Source organism: Otolemur garnettii, unplaced genomic scaffold, assembly GCF_000181295.1.
Source record: "Otolemur garnettii isolate 467f Iridium unplaced genomic scaffold, OtoGar3 scaffold00063, whole genome shotgun sequence".
NCBI classification, from domain to species: domain Eukaryota; kingdom Metazoa; phylum Chordata; class Mammalia; order Primates; family Galagidae; genus Otolemur; species Otolemur garnettii.
The window spans coordinates 8266432-8280244 of record NW_003852458.1 but is presented as its reverse complement, the minus strand read 5'-3'; the positions used below and the strand labels follow the sequence as shown (position 1 = coordinate 8280244).

The 13813-nt window shown below is 42.1% G+C and overlaps 1 protein-coding gene across 2 annotated transcripts in view; it reads left to right on the top strand.

The window, feature by feature from the left end:
- The first annotated feature begins 5219 nt into the window (after positions 1-5219).
- PRKAA1 (protein kinase AMP-activated catalytic subunit alpha 1) overlaps positions 5220-13813 on the top strand; it is a 42007-nt gene continuing 33413 nt past the window's right edge. Inside the window, exon 1 of one of the 2 annotated variants that reach the window (XM_003792953.2) lies at positions 5220-5346. In XM_003792953.2, the coding sequence (XP_003793001.2) occupies positions 5220-5346 (127 nt within the window). Of the gene's footprint in view, positions 5347-6620; positions 6666-13813 lie in introns of those variants that run through there. The other variant, XM_023515004.1, reaches the window with a different exon arrangement.

Below are 13813 nucleotides of genomic sequence, written 5' to 3'. Positions count from 1 at the left end.
GGTAGAGTGCCGTTGCGTCACAGCTCACAGCAACCTCCAACTCTTGGGCTTGAGCTATTCTCTTGCCACAGCCTCTCAAGTAGCTGGGACTACAGGTGCCCGCCACAATGCCCGGCTATTTTTTGTTGTGGTTTGGCAGGAGCCACGTTTGAACCCGCCATCCTTGGTATATGGGGCTGGCGCCCTACTCCCTGAACCATAGGCAGTACCCTAGACTCGAGTCTTTCCTTTTCATGCATGGTGCCTGCCTAATCATTTTCTATATTAGGTGATTGCAAGTCTCTTTATTTTACCACCACTTTGATCTTGCTCTCCTTCGCACTAAAGTCAAGAGTTTTAAAATTTTTTCTAAAAGAGCTGGGCATGGAGGCTCCTACGTGTAATCCTAGTACTCTGAGAGGCTGAAGCTGGAGGATCACTTGAGCTCAGGAGTTCCAGACCAGCCTGAGCAAAGCAAGACCCTGATGCTATAAAAATAGAAAAATTAGCCTTCATTGTAGTGGCACCTGTAGTCCCTGGTAGTGAGGAGGGGAAGCAGGAGGATCGCTGAGCCCAGGAGTTTGAGGTTGCTGTGAGCTAGGCTGAGGTCATGGCACCCTAGCCTGAGTGGCAGAGGAAGACTGTCTCAAACAAAAATTTTTTTCTAAAAATTTTTTTTTGCTGGGCACAGTTGCTCATGCCTATAACCTCTGTACTCTGGGAGGCTGAGGTGGGTGGATCGCTTGAGCTCAGGAGTTTAAAACCAGCCTGAGAAAGAGTGAAATCCTTGTCTCTAAAAAAATAGCTGGGTGTTGTGGTGGGCACTTGTAGTCCCAAGCTACTTGGGGGCTGAGGCCAGAGAATTGCTTGAGCTTAAGAGTCTGAGGTTGCTGGGAGCAATGATGCCTTGGCATTCTATAGGGGGCAATAAAGTGAGACTCTGTCTCAAAAAAGAATTTTTTTTTTTTACCCTATAATACATGCACAATGTTCAAAAGCAAAAGTTACAAGGGGATATAAGGGAAATGTCTGCCCCTTGTACCCAACTTTTAGTTATCTGGTTTCCTTTCCCAAAGGTGCCATAGCTATCAATTTCTTGAGAAAACAATATTTCTAAAATGTACCTACTTCACATCTTCCCATGGCTTGCTACTTTTTACAAGATAGTGAACAAATTGAAGCACACGAGGTCCTTTAGGAATGAGTCCTATTTCTCTCTCATTTCTTCTAAAATCCATATTTCAGCCCCTTAACAACAAGCTGTTCCCTAAACAACCTAAGTCTTAGCTCCCTCCGTGATTTTACAGATGCTTTTCCTCCTACCTGAAATGCCTCCCCAGAGTTCCCTCAATCCCTCATGCCACTCTTCTTTGAGAAGAAAATGTCATCTCTAATACTCTTCCCTGAACATATTCAAGACGACATAAAGCCCTGGCAGATCTCCTCAGATAAAGGTTACGTCCCCCTTGCATGATGCCCTTTAGAATCATGTATGTGTTTTTATTCTAGCACTTACCACATTGCTTTGTTTGCCTCTTGAAGGGAGGAGATACTTCATTCCTTTATTTTTTGAGTCCCAAGGATTTAGCAAACTGTCCAACACAAAGGTTTGTTTTTTGATTGCTTTTTTTTTTTAAGACAGAGTCTTACTTTGTCACCCTTGGTAGAGTGCTGTGGAGTCACAGCTCACAGCAACCTCAAACTCTTGGGTTTAAGCAATTCTTTTGCCTTAGCCTTCCAAGTAGGTGGGACTATAGGCACTTGCCATAACACCCTGGCTATCTTTTTTTTTTTTCTATTGTTGTTGTAGTTGTCATTGTCTTTAGCTGGCCCAGGCCTGGTTCGAACCCGCCAGCCTTGGAGTATGTGGCTGGCACCCTACCCACTGAGCTACAGTTGCTGCCTAACACATAGTTTTTCTTTACTAAATATAAAATATTAGTTACATTGGGGCATGGTGGCCCATGCTTATAGTCCTAGCTTCTCAGGAGGCCAAGGTGGGAGGATCACAAGAGTTTGAGGCTATAGTGTGCTATGAGCCTGGGTGACACAGAGAGATACTCTCTCTTAAACAACAAAAAAAATCCACATATATGTTATAACAACAACTAAACTAAGGAAATATTAGGCTGCATTAATAGCAGTGTAGTACCCAGAATTTTTAGTTCTAGCCACCTTATTTAGAGATAGTTGCTGAGGAAGAGTAATATCCATCTGATAGAGTCCAGTCCAGTAGCGCTATGATGGCCTTAAGAAGAAAAGACTGAGGAAGCAAAGGTCTCTTAGACATCTTGTCTAAAGGGCTACAGGGGAAGTAGTTGGCAACTAACTACATGGCTCCTCCATGAGACTGGAGGTTCTTCACCATCATGTGGGGTCATCTTGCTATGTCTTCATCAGTAATAGGATGTATTCAAACATATTTGTACTAATAAAAGCTGAAGTACTGAAGTTTGCAGACAATTTACTTTTCGCCTCTTAAAGTAGACTCAAATTACTTTTATAATGTTACTCCTATCCACTTATATTCCAATACATTTTGCTGAGATAGGAATAGAGAGTTACAAATGACAGGTCAGGAAACTGGGTGTAAGCGATAGTCTACCTTATCTTTGTTTGCACACTGGGAGAATGTTGAGCATGTGAATATTATCAGTCCTAGCTGGGGTGGTGAACAATAGAGCTAGAACCTGCCCCTCTTCAGTGTAGAAACCATGACTTTTCATCTTTTTGAAAAATGAAATTTGCCATAATAGTGTCTTGACAGTTAACAAATGTTTGAAGAAAGAAGAAAGTGAAGGTTTGGGGACAGATCAGTAGGAGAATGCAAGGGAAGAGAGGGTGGAAGAAGATGTGACAAAATTTTAAAAAAGAAGGAAAGAGAAAACGCATAGGAATACAGGAGGCTTACTATGTCCTACTGTGTATTATTTCCTTCAGCTTAAGGAAAAAAGACAAAACCAAAAACCCCCAAACAGTTAAAACTGCTTAAATAGACTATGGGAATGTGGATAAGATGGTTTCTAAGTTCCCATCCCATTTCTTTTTATCTGTAATTCTAGGTTTTATTTCCTCCACAATGGTTTTAAGTGAAAATGGCATCTAATGACTATTTATTAAATATAATTATAATCTACAGTATCACAAAGCACAAACTGATGCTTACTGAAAAAGAAAAAAAAGTTTGTATTTCTTTAGTCTTCACAGTTTCATGAGGAGACTGGCAAACGCAGGCAAAATTTAGCTCCCTTACAAGATGCTCACCTAAGCAAGCTGAGGTAACTTGTAATCTTTTTCTTTTAGGATAAAAGAAATAACAGAACCTTCCAGGGCTAAATTCTAGACAAGATACAAATTTAAAGTAATTTAAGATGATATTTTGGAGGTGGAGGGGTTAGGAGGGAGTTAAATTTTTGTTTGTTTGTTTGTTTGTTTTTCCTTAAGCGAAGCCAGAGAGCTATTTTTGCTTTGTAGAGATCCAAAAAACCTGAGCTACAGAAATACACAAGGAAAACAGGTAAAGGTGAGGGGGCCAGACAGCAAAAGTTACAATAACTTCTGCCTGCCCCCAAACAGATCAGTAATCAAAGGTTTCTTATCTATGTGTCCTTTAAGAAATGTACAGTCCATGATACAGTAGGATTTGATGATTCAAGGCTAGTTGGGACTCTGCTCGTTTGATGTAATTCTAAGCTCAAAAGGTAGAGACTTTTGCTTTCCCTCTAATACCTCCCCTGGAATAAAATAATACTTATGTATTTAATTTAATTTGATTTCATAAATAGGAGAAAATCAAGAGAGTTGGGTAGCAGATTTTTCATTGGGAAGAAAAGTGACATTGTAAGTCTTTTTTTTTTTTTAATAGTACAGTTTTTTACTCATTGACACTGGCCCCACAACTATGATGCTACAAAATTCAGGGACTATAAACTTACTGGGGTTTTTTTGGAGACAGTCTCACTATGCCGCCCTCGGTAGAGTACCATTCCGTCACAGCTCACAGCAACCTCAAATTCTTGAGCTTAAGCCGTTCTCTTGCCTCAGCCTCCCTAATAGCTGGGACTACAGGCACCTGCCATAAAGCTCGTCTATTTTTTGTTGCAGTTGTCATTGTTGGTTAGCTGGCGCAGGCAGGATTCGAACCTGCCAGCCTGGATGTATGTGGCTGGTGCCATAACCACTGTACTATGGGCGCCCAGCCAACTTCCTGTTTTTTGATGAAACACTTGATTTTGCCTACTGTTAGAAGTGGAATTGAGTAACAAACTCAAATATTCTTTTACAAATAAGCATACTTTTTTTTTTTATTTTTTCTGTGATACAGTATGGTGTCATTTACACAGATAATTAAGTTTTATGTACAATAAACATTTGTCTATTGAGATGGTTAATGTAACTGTAAGCTTGTTTTCAATCCAATGAAAGTGTATTGATCATCTTATTAATTCCTATACATCAAAGGTCTGAGTAACATCCTTTTCTCCAGTACTCACATTCACACAATCCCAGCCTGCTCCGTGCAACAAAGCTTGATTTGGGGAAGAAATTTCAGATACCATCTAGGAGGCTAGACCGGCGTCACCCCTAAAATCGCCGCGGTACCCAATAGCAACTTACAAGCGCAAAGTAAAAAAGAGCGTGTAGGTTTGAGGGCGGGGGTGAGGGGAGAGAAACTCCATCAAAGATGCAAGGGAAGACTCCATATGGCATCCTGATTCCGTCAGAGAAGGAAAGATGAAAATCAAGGTTAGAAAACTGTGGCAGAGCGGTGTCCCTTGCCATGTTTCAATTCACACTGCACTAGTAACATGCCACATAACTGCCTCACCCAAGTAGGCTTCCCCAGTGCCCATCTTCTCCCTTGGAATCACAAGGACAGGGGTCTGCTCCGATCTAGTAGCGGTGATTAGGGGAGACCACTGCGGTTAGGCACTCCAAGGGAGGAGGGAGCAGAGGGGCTACTGCCCTTCTCAGTAATCCAGGAAGCCCTCTCCCGCGTGCAGGTGGGCGGGGGCCCGGGCCGAAGGATGCGGAGCGAGGAAGCGGATACTGATGCCTCCCGCGGCGACCCTCGCCGGTCCCGCCAGGGGGAGCGTCTGCGCCCGACGGCGACTGCCCGAACTGGGCCGGCGGCGCAGGGCGGTGGCTCCGCTCCGCCGCTGCCCTCCCGCGTCCCCACCCCCTCCCCGCCCGCCCCCGGCGCGGCCTCGCCCGCCCCCTCCGCCCCCTCCCGCGGCGCCATGCGCAGACTCAGTTCCTGGAGAAAGATGGCGACAGCCGAGAAGCAGAAACACGACGGGCGGGTGAAGATCGGCCACTACATCCTGGGAGACACGCTAGGGGTCGGCACCTTTGGCAAAGTGAAGGGTGAGAATCCCGGGCCGAGGCTCGGTCCCAGAGAGCCAGGCGACTTCCGCTTTCCGCACCTCTTCATCCTCCTCTGGCCCCTGCGTTCCTCCTCTCCGGGGATCGGCAGCCCCGGGTCCTGGCTCCTGCGAGAGCTGAGCCCGAGGCCGCCGCGGGACTGCGACGCGGCTCTGCCCGGCGGCCTCGGGGTGGGGTGGGGACCGGTCGCCATGGCGACGGCGCCGAGGCCGGGAGGCTTGGTCAGTGTGAGGGGCGGGGATGCGGAGGTGCAAACTTTCCCAGGCGGGGGGAGTGGGGAGCTGAGCGCTGCGCTCGGGGTGCCGGTGAGGGCGCGGGGGTCTCGGACGGGAGCCGGGGAAAGGTGGCCTCCTGTTCTCCCCGCTGTGCTTCCTTGGCTCAGGGCCAGCCCATCGCTTCCTTGGCGGTTCTCGGCGTTGTCCGTATTTCCGTCCTCCTTAGGAGGCTGTCGACTTACCTGCCGCTACTGTTTCCCCTGAGATGTATTCCCCCCCCCCCCCAGTAAGGTTGCTTTGGGGATTGTCTGCAGAATTAAAAAACGGGACGGGGGCTATCGTCAGAAGGGGTCACCGATTTCCTACGGAGCAGTTGATGAATTTAAACTGGTACCATATTTGCGATGCACAGTTTACGCTGTGCCTTTAGTGTTTAATTATCAAGAGTTTTGCAGTCTCTATGTGCCAAACCTGGTAGTCAGTGCAGATACTGCCTCCAGATAGCATTTATTAGTTTATTATTGCAGTTCATTTCCATTTATTTTCAAAGGATAATTATATTTTAATAAAAATTTAGCGCATATCATTTGGACTTTTTTTTTTTTTTTTTGAAGAAAAATGTGGAATATCTCATCTTGTGTTTCAAAATAGTATTCTGGAAATAATGAACCTCTACAGTCCACCAATTCTGGCACAGAAAGTTTAATTGCAAATTTTGCGGGGTATAAATTTTTTTTCTTTAGAATGTTTGACTTTGTTAGTAGGGATGTAGAGGAAGGAAGTTTGGAACTGGTAAAAATAATTCGTGTATTGGCTTTGGATAAATTATTGACTATGGCTTGCTTATACTAAGTTCTAGATAAATACTTGACATGAAAGAAATAAAGGTTGTGAAAGTATACAGTGAATTAACTGAGCCTCGCTGTTCCAGAGCTAAATAAACATTTTCTGATTTTATCTAGGGTTGGAAGAGGAGAACCCTTCCTTCTCTTGCCCTTTGTGAGTCATAGAACTGGAAAATTGCTGTATAGCCCACAGGGAAGCAACTGCCTAAACCTTCTTGTGAAAATCAGCAAGGCCAACAATGTAAGGAAGTAAGAAATGAATGCCAGAATAGGGTAATAACAGTTATTAGGGCGGGTCCGTGTTAGGCCAGTAAAATGTTTCTGTGCCCTTAAAAGTTTTTTTATTTTTGGCTATGTTATTTCTTGTTACCAATTAAAAACTGCTTTCTAGTTTACAAGTATTTGTAAGAAATGCTCATCAATGCCCCACCCTTCCCAGAGTTCTCCTTGGATTAGGGTGTTCATCATTCCCCTAATATAGACCTGAGTCAAAGTCAGGTCTATTTGCTAAGTGGCTTTTGGCACAACAGATAGGAAAATAAGAAGACATATTTCATCTGTTGGATTTGATATGTGATGTGGTTATGACGTGAATCTCTCCAGTGATTAGCTGTTTCTTAACCTTTACTTCTCCACCCATATGTGCTTCTCTTAAAAAGTACATTACTTTGTTAAAGTCAACAACCTCCCAAACATAGAAACACCAGTATTAGAGGATCATAGGTTTTGTGGATATGGTTAAGTTTGTTCATAAATGCATTTGCTGATGTTGATCAGAATCTTTAACCGTTTCATTTTTTAAGTTATTTTAAACAGTTGGGATGCTTTTTGCAACTTTTGTAGTAATAGAAAATCTAGCTCAACCTAGTCAAGAACGTATCTGTGGTTCTCTCTCCAGAGCTAACAGACTCAGCATGCTTCTCAGGAGTCTCAGTGGCTCATCCAGTCCCTCTGATTAGGGATGCCCTGTGCCAGTTCGCTTAGGCTTATACTTCTAAGCAGGCACCAGCAACAGTCATAGCTCACTGCAGCCCTGAACACCTGAACTTCAAGTGGTCCTCCTGTCTCAGCCTCCCTGACTAGCTATGGCTATAGTCGTGCACCACCACATCGTGCTAATTTTTCTTGGTTTTGGTTGAGAACATTTTTCACTGTGTCACCCAGGTTGGTCTTAAACTTCTGGTCTCAAGTGTTTCTCCTGCCTTGGTCTCCCAAAGTGCTGGTTTTTCAGGTGTGGGACACCTCATTCAGCCTATGGGGCATCTTCTTCTGAATTACTTGGATAACGTGGGGATAAAGGATAACAACCTACACAGAAATGGTATTGTTAGGAGAGAGAAAGGGGGACATGGATGCACAGTGAACAGACAAATAGCCACTGTATCGGTGATGTTGATGAGTAATGCCAACAACATTAATTTGACAAGAATTTTTATAAATAATAGGATTAGTCATATTTTGATTGGGATAATTTGTATTAGAGCTTTTATTTATTTATTTTTGAGACAGAATCTCACCTTGTCACCCTTGGTAGAGTATCATGGTGTCGTAGCTCACAGCAACCTCAAACCCTTGGGCTCAAGCAGTGCTCTTGTTTCAGTCTCCCAAGTAGCTGAGACTGTTGGAGCCTAGCACATTATGGGGGTCTCCCTCTTGCTCAGGCTGATTTCAAACCTGTGAGCTCAGGCAATCCACTCACCTCAGCCTCCCAGGATGCTAGGATTACAGGCGTGAGCCACCTCACTTGGCCTGGGAACAGAGCTTTTAAAATTAGTTATACACACTGGTAAATTTTAAATAGAAAAGAGCTCATAATGCAAACATTAAGGAAGATATGACATTAATATTAGGAAAAATTTCTAGTATGATATTCCAGGCTTACAGGAAAATTAATTTTGGGGGGCGTGGGCTGTAAACTAATAGTGATTGTTTCATATTACAGGCTAAAAAATATTCTTTACAGTTGCTTACTGTTAACATTTTGAGGGGAAAGTTTAAACAGAAAACTAGGATTAATTTGGGATTATGTTTAAATTATCTTTATTATTTCCTGAGGCTTTTTCTTTTTTTTTTTTTCATTTTGGATGTCAAACTTTTTTTTTTTTAGACATGGGGTCTTGCTCTGTCACCCAGGCTAGAGTGCAATAGGGTGGTCATACCTCACAACATCCTCAAACTCCTGGACTCAAGACATCCTCCTGCCTTAGCCTCTTGAGTAGCTGGGATTACAGGAGTGAGCCGTGGCGTGTGGTTTGGTTGTCAAATGTTAGTCTCCATGTCTTTGTGAGGCTTCTCCCTGCCCCCGTTTAAAGCATGGATGAACAAAGTCGTGTTATTACAGTGAATTAAAGGATAGTTTTTGTTAATTTTCCTAGAGAAAATGGTCTTTGTAGTGGGAAAGCTGTGTCCTCAGCAACTCCATTTATACATATAACCTATGTATTAAATTAGTATTTCTATGTAAAACTGCAATTTCAGGTAAATAGGTGACTGTTCTTTGTGAATGAATCACAGTAGAAAGTATTTATGTGTAAATATGAAGCAGAGTTATATAATAACAGCATGAGTGGATCTCAAGAATATAAGGTTAGGCTTGGTGCCTGTGGCTCAAGTGGCTAAGGTGCCAGCCACATACACCTAAGATGGCAGGTTCATATCCAGCCCGGCCCACGAAACAACAATGATGTCTACAACCAAAAAATAGCCAGGCGTCATGGTGGATGCCTGTGGTCCCAGCTACTTGGGAGGCATAGGCAGGAGACTCGCTTGAGCTCAGGAGTTGGAGGTTGCTATGAGCTGTGATGCCACGGCACTCTACCCAGGGGGACAGCTTGAGACTCTGTCTCAAAAAAAAAAAAAAAAAGAATATAAGGTTAAGTCTCAGAAGCAAGTTGTAGAAGAATATTTACAGTCTGATGTTATTTAAACACATTTTTAAAATGTGCAAAATGACTCATACATTGTAGCTATAGGTAGAAATTAGTATCACCTCTTTCAGATGTATAAGTATTTATTAAAAAAAAATTTTTTTTTGAGACAGAGTCTCACTTTGTCACCCTGGGTAGAGTGCTGTGGTGTCACAGCTTACAGCAACCTCATACTCTTGGGCTTAAGTGATTCTCTTGCATCAGCCTCCCAAGTAACTGGGACCACAGGTGCCTTCCACAGCACCTGGCTATTTTTTTGAGATGCGGTCTCACTCTTGCTCAGGCTGGAGTATTTAAAATTAACACAGCAAGTCACCTTCTAGGAATTTATTCTGTATATATACCCATGTGTGTCAAATAGTGGGTTACTCATTGCCATATTGTTGTAAATATAAAAGATTGGAAGTAAAGTTAATAGATAAATTATAGTTTAAAGTGAAATACCTTGCAAACATGAAGGAAAAAAGAAAGGAACTTCATATAATTTAGAGAACAATTTCTAAGGTATATATATATATATTTTTTTTTTTCTTGTTTTTTTTGAGACAAAGCCTCAAGCTGTCACCCTGGGTAGAGTACTGTGGCGTCACCACTTACAGCAACCTCCAACTCTTGGGCTTAAGCGATTCTCTTGCTTCAGCCTCCCAAGTAGCCGGGCTATTTTTTGGTTGTAGCTATTGTTGTTTGGCAGGCCCGAGCTGGATTCGAACCTACCAGCTCTGGTGTATGTGTCTGGCACCTTAACCGCTTGAGCTACAGGCACCGAGCCACCAAGGTATATTTTTAATAGGAAAAGTAAAACAGTGTATATAGAATTATGCCTACCCTTTATTTATAAGCACTAGGGCAAATATGTATCTAAGTGTGACTGTGTATATATAGTGTGACTCTTTAGATATATACACAAAACTGTTACATTCATTGCTCAGGGAAGAAGAACTAGGTAGTAGAAAAATGTTGCGTTGTATATGCATTTGTACTTTTGAATTGTGTGCGTAGTACAGGTATTATGTATTCAAAATCCAGAAAATTCAAAATTTAAACATAATCATAAAAAACTGTATTACTATATTGTTTATGGATGCATACTTACATAGTAAAAGGGAAGACAAATACCCAGGTCAGGGTAATGGTTACCTCTAGGGAGACAGAAAGGAGAAATTAATCTGGGAGGAGTCCTATAGGACTTTACTTGTTTAATGTTTTACTGTTTAAGCTGATGATGAGTATTTGGTATGCCTGAAATCTTTTGTTAGCATTCTTGTATTTCCATCTACAGCTTTTAAAGTCCATCCTTCTCCAGGATTAAGCTATTTTCCTAATACTTTTTAATAGTGAACTTAAAAAATTGTTTTTTTTTGTTTGTTTTAAAATGTCATTTGTTATTATTTTTTTTTTTTTCTTATGGTGAAACTTATTCTTTCTCTCTCTTTCTCTTTTTGAGGCAGAGTCTCACTGTGTTGCTCTGGCTAGAGTGCTGTGTCTGCCAAGCTAACAGCAACCTCAGACTCCTGCCTTCAAGCAATCTGCCTGCTTCAGTCTCCCGAGTAGCTGGGACTACAGGTGCCCACCAGAGCACCTGGCTAATTTTTCTACTTTTAGTAGAGACACAGTCTAGCTGTTGCTCAGGCTGGTCTGGACCTCCTGAGCTCAAATGATTCTCTAGCCTTGGCGTCCCAGAGTGTTAGGATTATAGGCATGAGCCACTGTCCCTGGCCAAAATTTTTACTATTTTAATTTTAAAGTGGGAATGAAATGGTTAGAGTTAGAGTATCTTCACTAACTATTTCTATCTTTGTGGCATCCCTTATTCTGTTAAAATTCTCTGTCAAAGTGTGGTTTTATTTCATTTTAGGATTATAAATCTGATTAGGGGAGTATTTGTTATAATGTTGTACAGTTAGAGTTCCCTTTAGACAGCAATAAAATGATTGTTAGCTAATATTAATTATATTTAACGAACCTGCTGTTCTTGTGAGGGAGATATGATGAATGCTGGTAACCTTTGCTGTGAGTGACATGCAAGTCTTCCTTGGTCAGAATATCTATCTGTCTTCCATTTCATTCAAAAGCAATACCTTAGCTTTGTTTTAAAACTGTGACAGTGTGAAGAGTAAATTTGAGCTTTGAAAAGTCAGGGTGGAGGAGGGGATCCCTTAGCAATGAATATTCTTGACAAAGTCCATTTACTACATTCATTGACTGGTTAGAACAGCATTTAGTTTGGCTGCAACTGAGTTTACTCACTGGAAAATCTTTAGCCTAGTTTTGAGAAAACGGTTCAGATTCTGAGATTGTGCTCAGCTATTTTTCCCTTTTCTACTGTGCAAGGTTGGTGGGGTAGAATGGATGGATCAAAACAGAGTCAGAAGACCTTCCCCAAGTTGATCGTAATAGCTTTATTCGGGCAATTTATAGAATCTCTCGCAGCCTCAGTTTCTTTATCAATGATAAAGGGTACAAATGATTGAGGGTACAAATGATTAGGTTACATTGTTTGCATTTGTTAGGTGAAATCCCCGTTGTAGTTGTGTTTGGCCTCCAGGAGGTGTGCCGTATACTCTCAGATTGTGTCTGCTAAGTGGGAGCACACCAATTCCCCTCCCTCCTCCCTCTCCCCCCAACTTGAATTGATTTGAGTTTTTCTCTTGTGTGGGTATGTATTACTTCGTCTACTGGGTATTACTTGGTCTACTGGCTTCGTGTTAGTATTGAGTACATTGGATACTTGCTTTTCCATTGTTGTGATACTTACTAAGAAGAATGTTTCAACTCCATCCAGGTTGATACAAAAGATGTAAAGTCTCCATCGTTTTTATGGCTGAATAGTATTTTATTGTATCAATATACCATATTAATCCATTCCTGGGTTGATGGGCATTTAGGTTGTTTCCCTATCTTAGTGATTTATAAATTTAGCTGTGATAAATAGTCTAGTGCAAATGTCCCTATGATAAAATGATTTTTTTTTCTTCTGGGTAGATACCTAGCAATGGGATTGTGGGATCAAATGGAAAGTCTATTTTCTTTCTTTCTTTCTTTCTTTTTTTTTTTTGAGATAGAGTCTCACTATGTCGACCTTGGCATCACAGCTCACAGCAACCTCAAACTATTGGGCTTAAGTGATTCTGTTGCCTCAGCCTCCTAAGTAGCTGGGACTACAGGTGCCTGCCACAATGCCCGGCTGTTTTTTTTATTGCAGTTGTCGTTTAGCAGGCCTAGTCTGGGCTTGAACCCACCAGCCTCAATGTATGTGGCCGGTGCCCTACTCACTGAGCTATAGACGCCGAGCCCGAAAGTCTATTTTGAGTTCTTTGAGGGTTCTACATCTTCCCAAAGAGGCTGTATTAGTTTGCCATTCCACCTACAGTGTGAAAGTGTTTCCCTCTCTCCACATCTGTGTCAGCAGCTGCAGCTTTGGGATTTGTGATGTGGGCTATTCTCACTGGGGTTTGGTGATATCTCAGGGTGGTTTTGACTTGCATTTCTCTGATGATTAGGGATGAGGAACATTTTTTTCATATGTTTGTTAGCTATTTGTCTGCCTTCTTCAGAGAAGGTTCTGTTCATGTCTCTTGCCCAGTAATAGAAGGGATTGTTTACTCTTTTTTGTTGATTGAGTTCTCTGTAGATTCTAGTTATTTACTCTTTGTCAGATTATCTTTCCCCATTCTGAAGGTTGTCTATTTGCTTTACTTATTGTGTCCTTAGCTGGGCAGAAGCTTTCCAGCTTAATTAAGTCCCATTTGTTTATTTTTGTTGTTTCAATTACCAGTGAAGTTTTCTTCATAAAATCTTTCCCCAGGCCAACATCCTTAAGAATTTTTCCCACATTTTCTTCTAGGATTTTTTATTGTTTCATGTCTTAGTTTAAATCTTTTGGCTCGGCACCTGTGGCTCAAGTGGCAAAGGTACCAGCCACATACACCTGAGGTGGTAGGTTCGAATCCAGCCTGGGCCTGCCAAATAACAATGATGGCTGCAACCAAAAAATAGCCAGGCGTTGCAGTGGGTGCCTGTGGTCCCAGCTGTTTGGGAGGCAGAGGCAGGAGACTTGCTTGAGCCCAGGAGTTGGAGGTTGCTGTGAGCTGTGATGCCACTACACTCTACCCAAGGTGACAGCTGGAGGCTCTGTCTCAAAAAAAAAAAAATCTTTTATCATCTTTTTTTTTTGAGACTTTGTTACCCTTGGTAGAGTGCTGTGGCATCATAGCTTACAGCAACCTCAAACTCTTGAGTGTAAGTGATCCTTTTGCCTCAGGAAAAGTGATCAATGAAAAAGTGATCCTTTTTTTCATTTTGAGTAGAGATGGAGTGTCACTCTTTTTTTTTCTCTTTTAGACAGAGTCTCACTCATCTTGGGTAGAGTGCTGGGGCATCACAGCTCACAGCAACCTAAAACTCTTAGGCTCAAGTGATTCTCTTCTCTCAGCCTCTCGGGTAGCTGGGACTACAGGTACCC